Consider the following 19,328-nt stretch of genomic DNA (forward strand, 5'->3'; position numbering starts at 1 on the left):
GCTTACCGTCGTAGTTAGAGTACTTCGCCGTGTCTCTATCCCTCTAGCCCTCTCCTCGTGTCCTATAGGGGTACTCCTAGGTACTATGTTCTTATCGATACCACCTATACCTAGTCTTTTAGAAGTACCGCTATGCCGTATACCCGTATCTCTAATAGTTAAAGCACTATATTATCGCCTATACTCTATTCTATAGTTCCGCTATAAGAAGCTCCCCTTCTACTAGGAATCTCTCTTATATAATTTAATACGTAAGGGCGGGGTCCTTAAGCTCTACTATTATAGTAGAGTATGCCTTTAATCTAGTTTTAATCCCTTATATATTCTTCTACCATACTCTTATAATCTTAATCCCTAGGTATTTTCACTTATTTAACTATTCTATCTGCGTGATATCCTCTTCTCTAATAACCTATCCGCTTATAGATATAGAGTATATCTATATCGGGTATATGGCCGCCCTAATAGAGGCGCCTAGGAAGATACTACTAATCGCGTTCGGATCGCGCGAGATAGTCTACTACACGATATTCGTTATCGTAGTAAGTACTACTCCTCCTAGTATAAGTTTAGTAGCGACGACGTTTAACTATATTCCCTTTTATTCGTTAATCTTACTTACTATATCCTTTGGGGATGCTTGCTAGACCTATGCTAGGGTGTCCTTATCCTAGATTGCGACGCGTATACTATACGCCACGTCGCCGGTCCGGGGGGCCCGTGGTATAGCCTCTAGTATTACTACTATTTATACCTATGTACTAGGGCGCTTACCTTAAGTAAGTTCCTCCTGGATTCTACGTAGGCTAGCCTCTATTCGGTCGAGTCTACCCTCCGGTTCTCCTAGTTATATCTTCTTCTCCTTCTCTATAATTCCCTTTAGATTCTAGATAAGGTTCTAGAATATATATAGGAGGGTCTTCTAGCCCTCTCCGGCTTCCTTCTCTATATATACTACCTAGTAGTTAATATAATCTAGGAGGGTTTCCCCTCTTAGGGTCCCCTTTATTCTATCTATCTATGGCGGCGTACGCCTTTAGGTGTATTCTATATTTTAGATAGGTGTATGGTTGCCCTTAGTAATATTACTATATGGCCTTTTCTATCGTACCGGTAGAGGTATATCCGGTATATACCGGGGTATGTCGGTGCCTAAGGCCGCTATATTTATTAGTTAAGGGCTACCCTTAACTAATAAAAGGGGGTTGGCGTATCGGCGTTCTAGTAGCGTAGTCCGTGCCTCTATCTCCGTGAGGATTTTAAGAGGGTGTGTATATATCTTTATACGGCGATAACGTCTTGGTTTCGACGCTACATGTACGTGTATATGGTAGTAGTTAGTGTACTCGGTGTACTCTATCGATTAAGGTATGTATCTCGCTATATTACCCCGAATGGACCAAGTTGGCCTCTTAGGGATGTAAAAGAAGTTTTTATAATAATAAGTATATCTTAGCTCCTTATTAGGTGCTAGGGAATGCTTAAATCTATATACTAGTAGTGTTAAGGCGTAACTATCCCTACGCGGTAGCTACCTTAAGAATATACTAGGGTTACCCTATCTTTCTCTATATAGTATACTATTATACGTTAGACCCGCCTTCTTATAAGGTAGTTAGTATAGTCGTAGGTATAGTTAGAGTAGATAGTAGAGGTCTTATAGCCTATTATATCTACCTTACTTCTCTCGCCTTTATAGCGTTAATATACTTAGTAACTTATTTATATTTTATATATATTACTAACTATAATAGGTAATTTCTATTATAGTTAGAGTACTTAGTAGTATCTTTATTACGTATATAGTCCCCTTAGACTTTATATAGGTATTTCTAGGTACTATAGTTCTATTGGTACTATCTATAGATAGCCTTCTAAGAGTATCTCTACCCTATATATCTTTATCTCTAGTAGTTAAAGTATTAGATTATTATCTAAGCTCTATTCTATAGTTCTACTATAAGTAACTCTCCCTTAGCTAAGAAGCCTTTCTATATAATCTAATAGGCGAGGGTAGGGTCTTAGAGCTCTACTATTATAGTAGAGTACTTTTTTAATTTTACCTTAATCTCTTATACGTTCTTCTACTATACCTTTATAATCTTAATTCTAGAGTACTTCCGGTTATTAGATTATTCTATTTACTTAATATTATTAGCGCTAATAATATATCCCTAGATAGAGACTATATATATCTATATTAGATATATATTAGCGTAGACGGAGGCGCTAGGGAAGATATTATTAATTACGTTCGGGTTATAGAAGATAGTCTACTAGACTATATTAGTAGTAGTAGTTAGTACTATATCTTCTAGAGTAAGTTTAGCTATAACTATATTTAACTATATCTCTTTTTATTTATTAATCTTATTAATAATATTCTTTAGAGATACCTTCTAGATCTATATAAGGACTTTCTTATTCTAGATAATAATCTATACGCTATATACTTCTTCTATAGATATCCTTAGTATTTAGATTATCCCGGTTATACTATCTAATAGTACTATAACTTATATCTAAGTAGTTAGGCGTCTCTCCCGGGTAAGGCCTTCTTAGATTCTTAGTAGACTAGCCTTAATTTAGTCTAGTCTAGACTCCGGACTCGTTTCCGGTATCTATTTTACTTCTATAGTAAGCCCCTTAATATTCTAGACTAGGCTCTAGAAGATATTAAGGAGGGTAGTCTCTCTCTTCTTAACCTCCCTCTCTATATATACTATCTAGTATTTAATCTTATCTATAAGGGTATCCGTAAGTAGAGTTCTCTCTATCTTAGTTATCTATAGTACTTTACGCCTCTAGTTATTTTTCATTTTTTAGATAGTAGTTTAGTCGTTCTAGAATATACTACTATATAACTATTTCTATTATACTAGTAGTAGAGGTATATCTAGCGGAAGCTAGGGTATATTAGTACCGGAGGCCGCTATAATTATTAGTTAAGGGCTGCCCTTAACTAGTAAAGGGGGTTAGCGTGTTAGCGTTTATTAGTAGTAGTCTATATCTATTACTCTAAATAGTTTTTAAGTATATATATATATAGTATCTCTATATATTAGTACCGTCGTGTATTATATACTATATATACGTACGTATATCGGAAGTTATTATACTTAGTATACTCTATCGATTAATGTCTATAGATCGCTATATCGCCCCGAATTAACTAGTTTTAGTCTCTTAGAGTATGAGAAAGTTTTTTTTATAAATAATCTATAATAGATTTAATAAATAGATTCTTTTAATAGAAGGTATACGCGCTATAATCCAATAGTAGACGTTAAGTCTAGTTACTAAGGCCTATATTAGGCGGCGTTATATATAATAATAAGTATTACTATAAGTCGATAGTAATTACTACTATAATAACTAGATATAGAAGAGTAGCTTTATTAATGGTTTTCTAGAAAGCTAGTAGAAATAAGCTAGATAATACTTACTTATAAGTAGCCTATAACTAGAGTAGACTCTAGTAATAAATAAGTAGAGGGAGGGGATAATATTAAGGGTAGACTCTAGGTATACTTAACGCTAGTATACTACGCCCGCGCTACTACTCTCTCCTTACTTAATAAAGCTAAGTAAACTTCTTTTTAATAGTATACTCCGTTCTATATCTTAAGAAAGCTAAGTAGACTCTAGCTTCCTCTCTTATTAAACTTACTATATTCTATAAATACTCTTATATCTATGTATACGTCGTATTCCCGTAATAGATAGTAGTAGTAGTAGTAGCCTTAGCTACCTTCTTCTCTTAATTATAGCGCTTCTTTATACTACTATAATAAGTAGACTTTTTAGCTAGTATAGCCGGGGTAGAGATAATCTCTTTAGAGTAAGTCTTATAAGAGAAGGAGATAGACTTAGAAATAGAACTAGTATTAGATATCTATATATATATATTAGCTAGAGATCTAAGAATAGAATACTCGTTTAGTCTTAAGAGTAAATAAGAAAGCTAAATTAATAACTATAATAATATAAATAGATTTTATAGAACTAGCTCTAATAAGAATAGACTACTCTAGACCTAAACGGGCCTAAACTAAAGAAGATAGTATATAAATTAATAACTTATCTTAAGAGTAAGATAGATATACTAAAGAAGAAAATTTAGAATAAGAGAACTAAATATAAGCTTAGTATAAGGAGGCGGGCTCTACGCACTAACCAACTATACCAAAAGGACCGAATCTTAAAGCTACTACTTTAAGGGTAGAGTATACTACTTATATACGACTACTATATACATATATAATTAACTAGTAGGCCACGTGCTCCTTATGTGCCTAACATTATCTCCCTTCTTAAAGGCGCGTGTCCTTACGCGTTATGGGCATGCTACCTTACGAAAGATAAACTAAACTAGCCGTAACGGGCCTAGTATAAACGATATGTATATATAACTAATACTCGTAATGCCGCCTCTAGTACTAGATATGCTAACTTACCGTAGTAACGTTACTACTATGTTATCCGTTACGTGCATAAAGTATACGTAACATGGCAAGCTAAACGAAATCGTGTGAAATTTAATAACGGTTAACTAGACCGAGAGTTAAACCCGTGACCCCGTAGTAGCTTTAAGATTATATAAGGAGGCGGGCTCCACGTACTAACTAACTATACTAAAAGGACCGAATCTTAAAGCTACTACTTTAAGGGTGGAGTATACTACTTATATACGACTACTACACACATGTATAATTAACTAGCAGGCCACGTGCTCCTTACGTGCCTGACACTTAGTTTATATAGTAGTTATATAACCCGTAGAGCTACCTCTAAGGTAGTAGCTAGAAAGTAAGAAATAAGCGTGTATATAAGTTAATAAAAGTAAACTAGAGTTTTAAGTTTACTAATATAAAGGCTATTAATAATATTATATAGGTTTAATTAGATGTATATATAAATATAACGCTTATAGAATTATAGATTTATATATAGTATAGTTAGCTATTCTTAGGCGTGTCCTTAGAGAGAAGAGGTTTACTCTTTAATATAGTAGACGTAATAGAGATACGTCTATTTCTTCTATATACTATAAGCTCTCCTCAATTATATAACGTCTTATTAGCTCTCTTATAATAGAACGGGTCTATACGATACTTATAATTAATTCCTTAATAACTATATCTATTAACCAATATCTATAGAAGCCTATAAACATAAGAAAAAGCTAAATAATTAAGTATTAGTAATAGGGGAGTACGTGTTATTCTAAATAAGTAGGGAAATGTCCTTCTTAAGTATATAAATATACCATGTAATTAAGCTAGAGATATATATATATAGAGCTATAGATACGGCCTTCTATAATAGTTAAGTACTTTAGAGTAAAATATAAAAAGAAGAAGAATATTATTAGGACTAATACTAGAATAGACTTAACTAGACTACTATAGTCTAGTATAGTCTCGTAATAGATAGATCTAGATTAAGTTAGCTAGATTAAGTAAGGGTACTATATAAGTAGACTATATATACTTAATTCCTACTCTTTAGAAATTAACCTTATTATAAGAGTAGACTACCCTTTTAAATATATTTCTAAACCCTTCTATAACCTATTAGTCTACTCTTCTACGTCTATAATTCTTATATAAGTTTAGTATATATAAATATTAAAGTAGCTATAATAATTTAATCTATATAGATTAGATATTACTATACTATATCTATAAATAGTATACTATATTAAGTAGTACTTACTAGACTTAAGTTCTTTATATATAGTAGTATTAAAGATATAGAAAGTCTAAGATATCTTATAGTATCTAGACGAATACTATTTACTTATATACTACTATTAAATAGTACTATACTTATTATTTACTTAGGGCTAACTTCTATAGAATAATATAGGTATTTAGCTACTAGTCTTATAATCCCCTTCTTAAGCTAATTAATATCTTACTATATAATAGCTAACCTAGTAATATAAAGAGGCGTTAATATATTAAGTTTATTTATCTTAGAAGCTATAGTATAGTTATTTTATTCTTTCTTTTTAGCCCTCTCTTCTTATATCTTATAGATCTCTCTAGCTATAAAGTTAGAGATACCTTTCTTAAATACTATATAATATAAGTTACTATTAAGGCTTAGTAGTTTACTAATAGTAATATTTATAGTTATTCTAAGAATATATACTAGCTATACTTTACTAGCTTCTATATCTAGTTATTACCTCTTATATAGATAGTTATTAAGCTTAACTTCTTAAACACGTAACTTTTAACTAGAGTTTAGGTTGTCTTCTTTATCTATCTTATCTCTAAGTATTATTAGCTTCTATCTAGATATCTCTTAATTACTATTCTTTTTACTATCTTTTTATTCTTTAATAACTCTTATATATTATTCTTTATATATCCCTTAGAGGTAAGCTATTTTTCTCTTCTTAGTATAATTAGATATATTCTTTATAATCTCTTATTCTAAGATTATAAGTACTATAGATTCTATAGAGGCTATCTCTTTATAAATATATCTATTACTAGCTATATTAAAGTACTTATAGAACTCTATATATCTATTCTTCTTACCCCTAGATAGTATAATTTCTTCTTCTAAGTTACTATCTACTAAAGCCTTATAGTAGCTTATTACCGTTTTAGTACTAATACTATATACTAGTATTCTCTATAAAGTATTAATATTTACTATGGATATAGAGACCTTTACTCTCTCTCTATACTAATCTAAGCTATTCTAAACTATTACTATATAGTTTCGAATTACTTATAGAGTAGTCTAAGAGCTAGCTAAAGAAGATAGTAGTAGAATTTCCTTACTATTTATTCTAAAGTGTTCTTTAAATACTTATACTCTTTTAATATTTAGTAGTCTATTCTTAATATATTCTATTATTTCTAGATATCTATATATTAGGTAATCCTCTCTATATGTAATATAAATAATTAGTCTCTAGAGTCTATTCTAAATTATAGTAGAGTTCTAGATACTTAGAGTAGAGATATACTCTCTCTTCTAGATATAGTTTTATAGATAAACTTAAGCTAATTCTATAGATATAATGTTAGGCACGTATAATAAACCTTCTCTAATAAGGATGCGGCTTATCCCTAAAGTAGTCCGTTCTATAGAGTATCCTAGCTTTCCTAAAGATAAAGGTACTTAGAAGGCTTAGAGGAGTATAAGTAGGTTTATAGTAAGTATTAATAGGGTATAAATAGTAACTAGCTAGTAGGCGAGTAAAGTAGTAATTATATCGGTATAAGTTTAAATTAATTACTATAGAACTATCTCTAGAGATTAGGTCTAAAGGGTCTATATAGTTCTACTAAGATCCTCTAATTAGAATGCTTATTCTAAGCGTTTAGTACGTTACTTAGAATACTAATATTCTATTTCTAATTACCTAGTAGACTACTTAGAATATCTATTCTAAGTATCTATAATTAGCTCTCCCTATAGGTATCTATCTTAGCCTTAGATTACTATCTAAGGCTACCTATCGTATTATAGGTACCTCTTCTACGTGCTATACTATTTCTTACGTTACTCGTACTAGAGTCTACGTATCCCCCTATGGCTCTAGCTAGTAATTTATTATAGTACGTAAGGAGTACGTGGCCTACTAGTTAATTCTACACGTATATAGTAGTTGTATATAAGTAGTATACTCCACCCTTAAAGTAGTAGCTTTAAGATTCGGTCCTTTTAGTATAGTTAGTTAGTACGTAGAGCCCGCCTTCTTATATATAACTTATACTTAAAGGTATACTAAAAGGTTAAGTCTTTATATCTATTAGTTAATAATAGCCGAAAGTAATTCTAGTTTATACTTTCTAAGAGATAGAAATATAGAATTAGAAGTAAAGTAAGACTTTATCTTAATTAATATAAGGTCTAGTTTACTAAATCTCTCTACTATCTTATTAAACTTATCTAATTCTAGTATAATATAAGTCTTAACTATAGAGTAGTTATTAAACTTATTATTCTACCGTTCTCTATATAATTATTCTTCTAAGTTAGTCTTCTTTCCTTCTATCTTTAACTTTTAGTATATAGCTATAGCTAGTTCTTATATAGCTAAGTACTTATTAATCTAAGCTAGTTTCTTAATTACCCTAGCTTTTTATAATATAAAACTATAAATAATTATCTAGTTATAGCTATATATATCTATTATAAGCTAATATTTCTCTATATTTTATACTTTAAGACTATTAGATAGGCCTTTAAGAAAGAGTTCTATTTATAAATATAGACTTAGGCTTCCTTTAGTAGTAAGTTTCTCTATAATAATATAATACTATAATAATATATAGAGAGAGAGTATAAATAGTCTATCTTAACTATTTCTATATATTTCTATATAAAGTAGATGGTTTCCTTCTTAAGTACTAAGTTAAATAGAGAGAATTTCTTAAGTAACTCTTTACGTAATATAGTCTACTATTACTTTTAAAAACTAACTATTTCTTTAATAGTAGGTTAGAGATAGTCTTTATAGTATAATAGTAGAGATATTATTTTCTTATCTAGTAGAATCTTATAGTTAGTATATATATCTTTATACTTCTAAAGAAAGGTTATAATATTTATTTCTTTAAAGTAATCTAGAGCTAGTATAGATAGAGAGACTACTCTCTCTTATTATATAAATACTATAAAGAAGTTAAGTATCTCTCTATAAGTTACTAGGTCCTTACTCTAAGTTCTAGTTATACTATTACTAATAGTAGATATACTAATAGAGACGCTAGGGGTAAGATTACTAGTTAAGAGATTATTTTAACTAAGAGTTAATCTAATATATCTACCCGCGATACCTACTATTCCTTTATTATATTAACTAGTCCTCTTATAAGGCGAGTTATTACTATTATCTTTCTTAATATAAGATTTATAATACTATACTTATATTAATATTTCTATATAAGGTATTTCTAGAGTAGTATATTTATAGACCTTTATTTATAAGTAGTAGCTATAGTAATACTAGAAGAGCTATACTATTTACTTCTAAGGGTTCTATTATTATTATTCTTATTACTCTATTTAGTCTCTTTTTATATTCTATTTCTATAAAGTTCTTTTAAGTTATATTATTATATAAGCTAGTATATATATACTTTTAGTAGTAATTTCTAAGAGGCTAGCTCCTAGTAATTCTAGAATTTTTAGCTTCTAGACTTATAGCTTTAATCTAGTAGATCTAGATTACCTTAGTAGTTACTTAACGTATCTTCTCTATATTAGTTTAGAAGTTCTAATCTCTTACTATAAGTTTAAAGTCTAGATATAATCTTTAAAATTATAGTAAGCTATTCTTTAGTATATCTCTTTAAAGAAAGAGATTTACTTCTTAATAAGATAGATATAATAAAGTTATATCTATCTTCTCTATATACTATAAGTACTCTTTAATCTTTATAACTACTTATTAGTTCTCTTATATAATAGAACGGGTCTATATAATACTTATAATTAATTCTTTAATAACTATATCTATTAATTAATACCTACGGAAGTCTATAAACGTAAAGAAAAGCTAGAAATAGTTAAGTATTAGTAATAGAGAGTACCCTTCTTCTCTAAATAAGTAGAGAAATACCTTTCTTAAGTATATAAATATACTATATAATTAAGCTAGAGATATATACTTATAGAGCTATAGATGCGGCCTTCTATAATATATAATAGTTATATATAAGTAGTATACTCTACCCTTAAAGTAGTAGCTTTAAGATTTAGTCCTTTTAGTATAGTTATTTAGTACATAGAGTCCGTTTTCTAATACTAATCTTTTTCTATATATACTCTTTAATTACTACTAAAGGGGCTTAGTAGTAATTTATTCTATAATAGAATATACTCTATTATTCTATCTAGCTATACTATTATTTATTTACTCTATTCTTATAGTAATAGCTTTAAGATCTATATCTCTTTATATAGTAGTTAGTATATAGAATTATAATTCTTATAATAGTTTACTACTATATATTAGTTAAGTATAATAGATACTTTTATATAAGAGTTATAAAGTAGTCTATAATCTAGATTAAGTATATAATAGATAACTATATATCTATAGAAAGAGATTAAGATATAGTAATACTATAGAATATATATTATAGTACTAGATAATTAAAGAGAAAGAGTACTATAAGAAAGTAGATTTTACATTATATAATATATAATAGTAGACTATATTATATTAGTTCTATAATTTACTATACTATATATTATTATATTCTAATATCTTACTATTACTATTCAAATACTATGTGTTCTTAGTTATCTAAGTAGAAAAAACTTCTTTATGAAATTTCTTACTATCTCTATTTACTTCTTGATATTTATCTTATAGCTTCTATTATCTACTACTTTTTAAGTCTCGCGATACCTTTGGCGTACTAAGTTCCTCTGGGGATATCCCTTGGTCCCTTTAGGTAGTGGCTCTAGTGCGAGTAAGATGGAGCTTCGATGTATTTGTGCTGGTATAGAACAGATAGCATTCGCTTGCTCAATTGACGACCATATCTCGGCAATTAAAGCTTGAGTCTTGTCTGCTTCCTCAGGCCGCGGTCCTTGAGTTTGGCCTAAGCCCACAGGCTCTATAACGACGTGTAACACCCCCTCTTCACAGTCACAGATGACCGCAGCTGCAATACTAGGGTGTCTCTCTATCATATGTTCCATCTCATTAGGCATTAGAAGACTTGATCTCGACTTGATGGAGGCGATGTTTGGGCCAACACTGTTACTAGTCGGTGCCCGACAAATGATCACATCTTCCATTCGACCGACATATCTCCAATGATCGTCCTTCGCCGGATCAGGATGGCGGACAAAGATATCGTTGGTGTTCCACTCTTCGAAGCTAGGAAAGAGCTCGAAACCGATCTGGAACCCCCTTGCACCCACATCCCTTGGAAGAACAAGATGGTAATAATTGGATGAGGCTATAGGCCTCATTTGATGGGTGAAGGAAGAGTCCCATTTCATATATGCCCAGTCAGAGGAGACTGTGGTAAAGAGAGGATACATGCCTGTTTCTGTTGAGCCGTATAAGGGGTAGAGTTGGGTGTGAGTGCTTATAGCCTCTCCGGCATGATTTGGACATGCTGCACCAATATATCCGACGGAGTCAATCTTGCTTTTAATCAAAGCAAGCATACGTGAGCATTTAGCGATGTCCGGAAATATCTTGGGTGGTGCTATGACACAGGTCACGTTCGCGTAACATATAGTTTGCTCGAGCTTGTCAGCACTTAAAGGACCCGGGGCGGGTGGAAGAACGCTAGTGAAGTCGTACACGAAATTGAGTCCAAGGAGAAAGTATAACCCAGCTGCTGATGATACGGGACTAAGTAAAGCAACGCGCTTCCCTCGAAATCTTTCATAATTCAAATCATCCTTGTTGTTCACTGATAGAAAGGATTTTGCCATCCGTAGTAAATGTCTATGTGTCATCACAATCGCTTTTGGGTTTCCAGTGGTCCCAGACGAGTGAATGACAGTGAATGGGTCATTCGGATTGTTCCCTGTGCTCTTTGTGGATGCGAGAATCCCCAGTTGTTGTGGGAAATCCGTTGCAAACCAGAAATGCAATGGTGGAGCTGTGATAACGTTTATTTCGGACTTTATACTCGTTAAAGATTCGACAGCCATCCGTGCCTCTGGCATAAGGTTACTAGTCGAGACGAGGTACTGAGTTTCCATCGTGGTGCTGATGTATACTAGGGCCTCTGTTGTACATCTTGGATGACAGAACAACCCCTTCCCACACATCAGCGGGAGAGTGGACAAGTATGGTACTAACTTACCTTGAAACCAATCTTTGCCGAAGCCAGCATGAACACAATAACACTTAAATCCTGCGGTAGCATGTAGTGGATCGTCTCAAAACTCTCACTTTGATGACCAATCTCGCGTAGAAGCCATGAAGCTGCTTTGTCGATTGCGCTGGCTAGGTCTCTAAAGGTCACGTTTTTCCATCCACGGCTTGGGTTCTTCTCATCCTTTGGTATGGAGATAGCGACATGTTCAGGGTAGTTCCGAGCAATCACATCGAACAGGCGCGGAACCGTTGTGTCGTCGCCGAATTGATTATAGAGCGTGGATATAGACATAGTAGAATTGGCAGACATAAGTAGACTTGGTAGATATAGTAGATATTGTAGACTCGGTAGACTTCATAAGGATTTCTAGCATGATCTAATAGTTTCGGATAGAGTGGCCACGCTAGGGCTAAGGATAAGTAGGCTAGCTTAGGTTACAATTCAAACCACCTCATTTCCTAGGATATTCATAGGTAGATATGTAGGACGTAGCGTCTTAGTATCTTTAGAAATCTATTAAAAACTTTTCTAGTATAACTCTTCGTAAGTAAATCTACTATATAGTATCTCTAGATAGTCTCTAATTATCTACTAAACTATATTCTAATTAAATAACTTTAACTACTTCTATAGCTAGCTACTAGTAACTAACTTTTACTTATAAATATAGAGATAGACTCTTCTTATCTATATCTTTATAAACTTTAACTTTGGAAAAAAATTAAATATTATTAAGAATATCTTTATTAAGATTCTTATTATATAAGATAGTCTAAGATAATATTATATATATATCTAGTCTATTACTTATTAACTATTATCTATAATCTAGCTCTTTTAATACTTCTATTATATCTTATTCTTTTCTAGAGCTCTCTTTACTTATAAATTTAGATATATATATAAGAATATTTAAAAGTAGATATAATAGATACTAGTAATAGATATTAAGATATATTATAATTTCTTAGTATATAGAGAGTATTTAGAGTTCTTTATTATATAGAATAAAATAATTATATATTAACTCTATCTATCTATAACTTTATCTAATAATACTAGTATTAATACTCTATAAGATATTAGAAAATATTATATACTTTTATCTATATCTTAAGAATATTTATTAAGTATAAGATAGTAGACTCTATATACTAAATATCTATACTAAAAGAACTAAATCTTAAATCTACTACTTTAAGAGTAGAGTATACTAATTATAATAGACTAGATACTATATATAAAGATTATTTATAAATTATATATCTAATATTAAGTTCTTTTAAAGACTAAAGAGTCTTAAAGAGATAGATAGAGAAAATCTCTAATTTCTTACTATTTTTACTATCTACTTTAGTACTTTAGAAGTTACTTCTTCTATATCTTAGAGTTATAATTATAGAGCTTTTCTTAAAATAACTAATTAAATATATTCTTTTTCTCTTAATTTTTCTTATATAGAAAGTAAGATACTCTATAGAACTTAAAGTATACTTAGATATAATTAAAAAACTTCTTAGAGACTTAACTCTAGATTTATTAGAGGATATAAAAAGTTTTCAGAATAATAGAATATATGTGTATATGTTATACACGTAACACGCGCCAAGAGTTACGCTGAAAAAGTTATGGACGGATAGAAGAGCCACGCTAAACACGGATGTAGCGCCGAATGAAACAGTGGGCATCAGTCAAGGCCCTAAGGATACAATTGTATCGCACGTACTCCTCGAATGTCCGAATCGTCCGTAATGTCACGTCAGTGAACATCAGTTGTTAACCACGTCGAGTTAAGTGCAGTCATGGCTGCGCGAAAAGATGTCGTAAACAATAAACTAATGGACTGATATGACTAGTATCATAAAATGATAAAGAGGCTTACAAAGTAGCGACTTTGGAATATTAAGTTCTGTTCATTGTAAAACAAACCATGGCTAACAGTGAACAAAATATTGCGAGCGACGAACGAAGGGATTCTTACACACTGCAACGCAACTTTCAATCCTCAATTCGGTAAGAGCAATCAGTGCAATAGTGCTACTGCGATCATTTATTGACACATGCCAGCCTGAATGCACAGCACTACCTCTGGAAAGATGCAGTCGGATACAATATTCACCCACGGATTCCTGTTCTTGACTGCCCTACTTTCAAAATCGCCGACATAGGCACTGGTACAGCGTAAGCCAATCAATGAGTCCCGGCCGCTTGCACATGAATAACCGATCTCAGGATATGGGTGACAGATGTGAAGCGCGAATATCCTCGGGTTCAAGTCGACGGCTTTGACTTAAATCTGAAACAAGCCCCTGCTGTGAAATGGATGCCGCACGGAACGTCACTCATTACCTGCGATGCTAGGAAGCCCCCAGATCCTAGGTTTCAACATCAGTACGACATTGTTAACATTCGTCTATTTCTCGCTGTCGTGGAGAACAATGATCCTTCAATAATCCTAGATCATGCTTTAAGACTGTTGAGTAAGACTGAACAAATTGGGCTCCAATGACTCATATCATATGCTGACAGGTGGTTACAGAGCCTGGAGGCTGGATTCAGTGGAGCGAGCACGTCATGAGTGACATCTCATGCAAATCCGCTCAAGCTGATACGATACCTCCGCATTGCGCCATGGAGGAGCTGGCACAGTTCCTCCAACGTACTAATCTCGGACGGTCAGTCGAGCTTCCGTGTTACACGTGTTGTCTATAAATTTTCTCTAATGTTATTATCTAGCTGGGTGCCAGAACTACCGAAACTTTTCGCCGAAAGAAACTTTACGGAAGCTGAAATGTACAAGTACCCTATACTTCCGCATACTCGACTGTTTTGGACACAAATGCAGTTCAACTCTACTATGGATTACACTTTTATGGCCCTTGATAATGATACGTCCGACTCAGCCGGCCCCCAAGCGCGTGAGATGATCGCTCGAGCAGTGGAAGAAACGCAACGTGGAATTGCTCTCGACTTTATACCAACTACTACCGTTGCCCAGCTTCCATTGACGTGGGGTGAGGGTGGAGGTAGAAGCTCATATCGCTTGTAGCTATCTTTGATATATCCAAACATCTTTAGACAGTATACTGACACTAATCATCGGTGAACTTTCGAAAGTTGCTCCCCACTGAGTATGTCACATGTTGTACACCCACTAGCTGTATACCCATACAATCGGACGAAGACAACTTTGTTCTACTTGGGCAGGTACTTGCTAGTGACATGTGAACCTTTGGCCACTATCTCTTTACCCATACATCTCAATTGTCACCACTTTACAGTTGTGTTATGGTTAGGTTGTCTACGACATCCTTGATGATTCCGGCCAACGTGTTCTTCCGACTCAGCCATGCGCTATGGCTACTGTCCAGTTTGATGAGACTCCATGGGTGCTTAGCTCCGTTCTGCGCAGCACTGAACATCTGTTCTTGGAGCTCAGGATATACGCCCTGGTCTTTGGTACACATGACGTAGGTGCATGGCACCTCCTCCCATGGAGAGTATTGAGCATTGGACGCAAAGGTGGCTGCAGTGTGAGGTTTCATGGCGTCAGTCCACGTCTTTGACTTCTCTGGTGACACATCATTGTAAAATGTGTTATGTGGATCGATAATGTCTAGGTATGCCTCATTCTCCTGCACTCGGTAAGTTTAAATCATGCATACTATGCCATTGACAGAGATGGCGCGTCAACCTACTTCGTTTGGCTTGAGATATGGGGGCGGTGAGGGAAAGACCCCAAGGAGATTTTCGCCTTTCGGTGCGATAAAAGCACTAACGTATATGGCTGCAACGACGCCGCCTTGAGTACTGCCATTCTCGCCATTTTTGACAAGACCTTCGATGGCATCACTACCAGCCAGTCCGCCGTAGGAATGCATGACGATAATGACATCCTTCCCTTCCTCGACAATGTCCTTGATCTTTTCATGGAGAGCTTGGCTATCCTCAATGTGAGAGCCGAGAGGCGTATCGCGAATGCCTACGCTTAGTAATGACAGCGATACAGACTCAATCCCATCAGCACGCAGTACCTCTGCCACTCCATTCCAACATTTGTAATTGTGCCATGCACCGTGTATGAAGACAATTGTTGGCTTGCGCATCATGTTTAGCTGGTACGAAGACTGAGCAAGTGAGTATTGGTGGTGTTGCGGGGAGCGCGTCCGTATGTAGCGTTATGAGAAATGTCACTCGACGTGCGCAAAGCTTGTAGTTCTATACCAAACTAGGATGAAGCGTGTCACCTTTGCGCTCTCCGTCACGAAATTCTTACTTCTATAAATAGGGGGCCGGCAGCCAAGCCAGTGACATGGTGTTGTACTTTGTGGTGAGGTCCATGCTTGCTCTAGTCTCTAGAAAGCTCCTAGAAGCGTCACAGTTAGTTTAGCGACATGAATGAATGAATCCTTCCTCGCAGTCGGTGGCTCCTGTTGGCTCATGCAATGGATGGCGTGACCATATCTAGACTCCTTCACTGGCGTCGGAATGTTGACTGTCTAGTGGCAGGAGTTTGACACGTTTTGCTTAGCCACCAGTAAGTATTATTTTGGATGGATCTCCTGTCGTTTTTCCAGATTCTAACGAGCTTGGCGTTTTCCGTTTTCACGCATGTTCTAAAGTTCTTAACCCTCCATTCCATACTTATTCTACCTCTATACCCCGACATAAGAGTCTATATATTATTACTAATTATAGACTTATAGAATATAATAAAGTAATAAAACTCTACGTAATTTTCAAACCTTTTTAGTCTAAATCTAGTTTATAATACGAGGGTTTAATTCGTTTTAAAAAGAAAGAAAATAACGAGCAGGTTTTCGTTCTAGATATTTTAGAAAGTCTACTCTATATCCTTATACACTCTAGAAAGAAGAAAAAATCTATAGGAAGGGTAAAGGTATATCTACTTATCTGTTATGTCTACTTGAAAATATTATTATATACTTATATATAGATACATAACTAGAAAGAGCTCTACATAGGAATGGGGGGTACGAATACGCCTGCACAAGTGCCAGGCTCATTAGGTTTTAGGAAAACAACCAATATTCATGCCTTCACAGCGTCAAACCTCCTACCCATTAAAGACTAGATGGTGGAGTAACACCAGACGTCTTAGCGTAACTTGAATGAAGCATGCACTACAGAGAAGTGGGTCTGTGGAGACAGATCAGCATTACAGGATGAGTACCGACAAGGGCATGGCAATGTCACTTGCGCCAAAATTCCAATCGCCGCTGCGGTACCGCTTGTCTCAAAATGGAAAGTCAAGGTCGTGCACTGGCTAGTCAAAGATGACATCGGTCGGTTATTTGTCTTGGAAACAGCTTGGCTTATGCCTCATGACACTACATGGCTTCAGATGTTGACGTAGGATCGAACGTTAGTCTCAACTCCCAGAAACAATTGTGAAATCAGACAAGATTGAGAGGCCTATCTATCGCGAGACTTAGCATGCCGCTCTTACTATACATGCGTCCCGATTCTGTCATTGAGCCAGTAGTGTGTATCAATTGATATTCTATTCAAAATAACTCGTGTGGTCACTATGGGACGCGCCGAACATAGTTTCAATGCATGCATGGGCCAATCAGGTTTTTTTTCGTTGACCTAACGGGAAACAGGGAGAAACATACCTGACACTTGACATGAGATGTGCGCTGCAGGAGATAAGCCCTCACTTCTAGGAAACCCCATGGATAGATCAAACATTCCAATTTTATAAGTATGCTTGATTTAGTCTTTAATATGTGCCCTCACTCTACGCCATTTAGACTTTGGACTATTGGATTTTCTTTCTATCTGCTAGCTACCTATCGATTACTACTGGTATGGATCAGTACGAGGATGCCTCACTGAAGACCCTCGGGAGTATCATCCCCTTCGCAATACTAGCTTTCATCGCCGTCATCCTCCGTTTTTATGCGCGACGACTTGTGCGCGCCGAATGGGCTAGGGATGATTGGACTTCTCTACTTGCGCTGTTTCCAACTCTCGGTTGCTTTATTCTGTCCTGTCTCAGTATGTGCAAATGTGTTCTTCGTCTGTGCGCTATTCTAATCAACAATTCTCGATAGTGGTCAAATATGGCTCCGGAAAGCACGTTCGTGTTGTATCACCAGCAAATTTTGAGCCGTATCTACAATGCCTCTTTGCCTACGAGCTAATATACGCACACGCTATACTATTCATTAAGACATCAGTATTAATGCTATACACGCGGATATTCTCAACACGTAAATTCAAGCTCGTCGTAATGGTCGTACAGGCTGTCATAGTAGCCTGGTACCTAGCCGTTGTCTTCGTCTCAATCTTCTCATGCAATCCAACTCGGGGCTTTTGGGACAAGACTCTGGTACCTCCGGCCAAGTGTGTCAGCTCAAAGAAGTTCTTTGTTGGAAATGCGATTCCAAATATCGTAACAGATGTCGTAATCCTAGCGCTTCCAATTAACACCGTATTCGGTCTTCAACTTCGAACAACGCAGAAACTCTCTATATGCTTTACATTCCTACTTGGTATCTTGTAAGTCGACTTCTTACATAAACCGAACAAGCTGACATTTATCTGCTAGCGTTACTGTGTCTAGCGCGGTTCGTCTCGTCGCGCAGTTCCGAGTGGACGAACCGGACTTCACTTGGGCCATGAACGATACAGTAATTTGGACGTCGATCGAGCCTTCCTTGGGACTCATCTGTGCTTGTCTTCCTACAATGAGACCATTATTGAATAGCTTCACCCAAGCAAGCGAGAAACGCTCGCGTCGAACCACTTCTTATGCCTTGTCTGAACGTTCTAACCCTCCCCAGGGCTCGATAACAAGGAATGGCCGTGGAACATGGCCTCTTCAAACCACAGAATCTAGGTCTGATTTAGGTCGATCGGAAACTAGGAGTAAGATTGTTGTAGATACCCGAATCGATATTGAGAGTAGTACGGAGGATACCAGGCAAATACTTCATAGAGTTGTTTAGGTTGCTTTAAATTCTTTGCTAACACTGCCAGAGAAAAACATTGTATATCACGATGACTGTACTTAGTTAGTGTTTCTATATTATATAACCTTTCGACGAAGTCACTAGAGGCTACTGGACTTATATCATACTTTCCTTGTCTCTATGGGATGGGATGCCTAAGATTTCCTATAATGCATAAATGTCTTATGAAGTGATAGATAAGGTCCCGAACTAGGGATTCCAGGCCAGTATGTGAAGCGCTATAAAGACATACGATTCATTGGTACAGTGCTTTCTACTATGTAAGTGTACAGTACATTGTGAATATAATAGGTCCAGTTCCTACCTTAGCTCTTAGTAGTTAGAGGATAGTATATGGTCGTTTTAGAAACCAAAAAGCTGATTAGATGATTCGCAGTAACAGGGCTTAGAGATAGCGTATGTCTTTCGTTTTTAGGCCAGGACTATAAGCATGGGCCCTATTTACCCGGGTAGGGTATGTGGCATAGACAAGGGTTAGCGGACGCCGAGTATTTTGGAC

The 19,328-nt window shown here is 34.9% G+C and overlaps 4 protein-coding genes across 4 annotated transcripts; 2 read left to right on the plus strand and 2 right to left on the minus strand.

Moving 5' to 3' along the window:
- Nucleotides 1–10,291: 10,291 nt before the first annotated feature.
- Nucleotides 10,292–12,243, minus strand: EJ05DRAFT_514086 (acetyl-CoA synthetase-like protein). The gene is made up of 2 exons (XM_033748494.1): nucleotides 11,814–12,243; nucleotides 10,292–11,766 (listed from the first exon to the last, which is right to left on the minus strand). Exons 1-2 carry the CDS (start codon nucleotides 12,135–12,137, stop codon nucleotides 10,375–10,377), a joined length of 1,716 nt encoding a protein of 571 aa, XP_033597090.1. The 5' UTR covers nucleotides 12,138–12,243; the 3' UTR covers nucleotides 10,292–10,374.
- Nucleotides 12,244–13,494: 1,251 nt separating this feature from the next.
- EJ05DRAFT_514087 (uncharacterized protein) lies at nucleotides 13,495–14,936 on the plus strand. The gene is made up of 5 exons (XM_033748495.1): nucleotides 13,495–13,841; nucleotides 13,896–14,009; nucleotides 14,061–14,308; nucleotides 14,368–14,503; nucleotides 14,565–14,936. Exons 1-5 carry the CDS (start codon nucleotides 13,759–13,761, stop codon nucleotides 14,875–14,877), a joined length of 894 nt encoding a protein of 297 aa, XP_033597091.1. The 5' UTR covers nucleotides 13,495–13,758; the 3' UTR covers nucleotides 14,878–14,936.
- A 167-nt stretch (nucleotides 14,937–15,103) lies between these two features.
- On the minus strand, nucleotides 15,104–15,934 carry EJ05DRAFT_443581 (alpha/beta-hydrolase; the record flags this gene model as incomplete). The annotated part of the gene is made up of 2 exons (XM_033742094.1): nucleotides 15,104–15,463; nucleotides 15,527–15,934. The coding sequence occupies 2 exons, from the start codon at nucleotides 15,932–15,934 to the stop codon at nucleotides 15,104–15,106; spliced, it is 768 nt and encodes a 255-aa protein (XP_033597092.1).
- A 1,645-nt stretch (nucleotides 15,935–17,579) lies between these two features.
- EJ05DRAFT_456834 (uncharacterized protein) lies at nucleotides 17,580–18,867 on the plus strand. The gene is made up of 3 exons (XM_033742508.1): nucleotides 17,580–17,852; nucleotides 17,909–18,356; nucleotides 18,406–18,867. The coding sequence occupies exons 1-3, from the start codon at nucleotides 17,663–17,665 to the stop codon at nucleotides 18,803–18,805; spliced, it is 1,038 nt and encodes a 345-aa protein (XP_033597093.1). The 5' UTR covers nucleotides 17,580–17,662; the 3' UTR covers nucleotides 18,806–18,867.
- The last annotated feature ends 461 nt before the right edge of the window (nucleotides 18,868–19,328 follow it).

The sequence above is a fragment of the Pseudovirgaria hyperparasitica genome (genome assembly GCF_010093815.1).
Source record: "Pseudovirgaria hyperparasitica strain CBS 121739 unplaced genomic scaffold EJ05scaffold_16, whole genome shotgun sequence".
NCBI lineage: Eukaryota > Fungi > Ascomycota > Dothideomycetes > Acrospermales > Acrospermaceae > Pseudovirgaria > Pseudovirgaria hyperparasitica.

What these genes read in the sequence shown, in the direction of transcription:
- EJ05DRAFT_514087 (XM_033748495.1), top strand. Translation starts at nt 13,759, where the DNA reads ATGGCTAACAGTGAACAAAATATTGCGAGCGACGAACGAAGGGATTCT. An exon ending in GACATAGGCACTGGTACAGC is followed by an intron (nt 14,010 to 14,060) that starts GTAAGCCAATCA and finishes AACCGATCTCAG; the next exon opens with GATATGGGTGACAGATGTGA. An exon ending in CAACGTACTAATCTCGGACG is followed by an intron (nt 14,504 to 14,564) that starts GTCAGTCGAGCT and finishes GTTATTATCTAG; the next exon opens with CTGGGTGCCAGAACTACCGA.
- EJ05DRAFT_456834 (XM_033742508.1), top strand. Translation starts at nt 17,663, where the DNA reads ATGGATCAGTACGAGGATGCCTCACTGAAGACCCTCGGGAGTATCATC. An exon ending in CTTTATTCTGTCCTGTCTCA is followed by an intron (nt 17,853 to 17,908) that starts GTATGTGCAAAT and finishes AATTCTCGATAG; the next exon opens with TGGTCAAATATGGCTCCGGA. An exon ending in ACATTCCTACTTGGTATCTT is followed by an intron (nt 18,357 to 18,405) that starts GTAAGTCGACTT and finishes TTTATCTGCTAG; the next exon opens with CGTTACTGTGTCTAGCGCGG.
- EJ05DRAFT_514086 (XM_033748494.1), bottom strand. Translation starts at nt 12,137, where the DNA reads ATGTCTGCCAATTCTACTATGTCTATATCCACGCTCTATAATCAATTC. An exon ending in CGGCAAAGATTGGTTTCAAG is followed by an intron (nt 11,767 to 11,813) that starts GTAAGTTAGTAC and finishes ATGTGTGGGAAG; the next exon opens with GGGTTGTTCTGTCATCCAAG.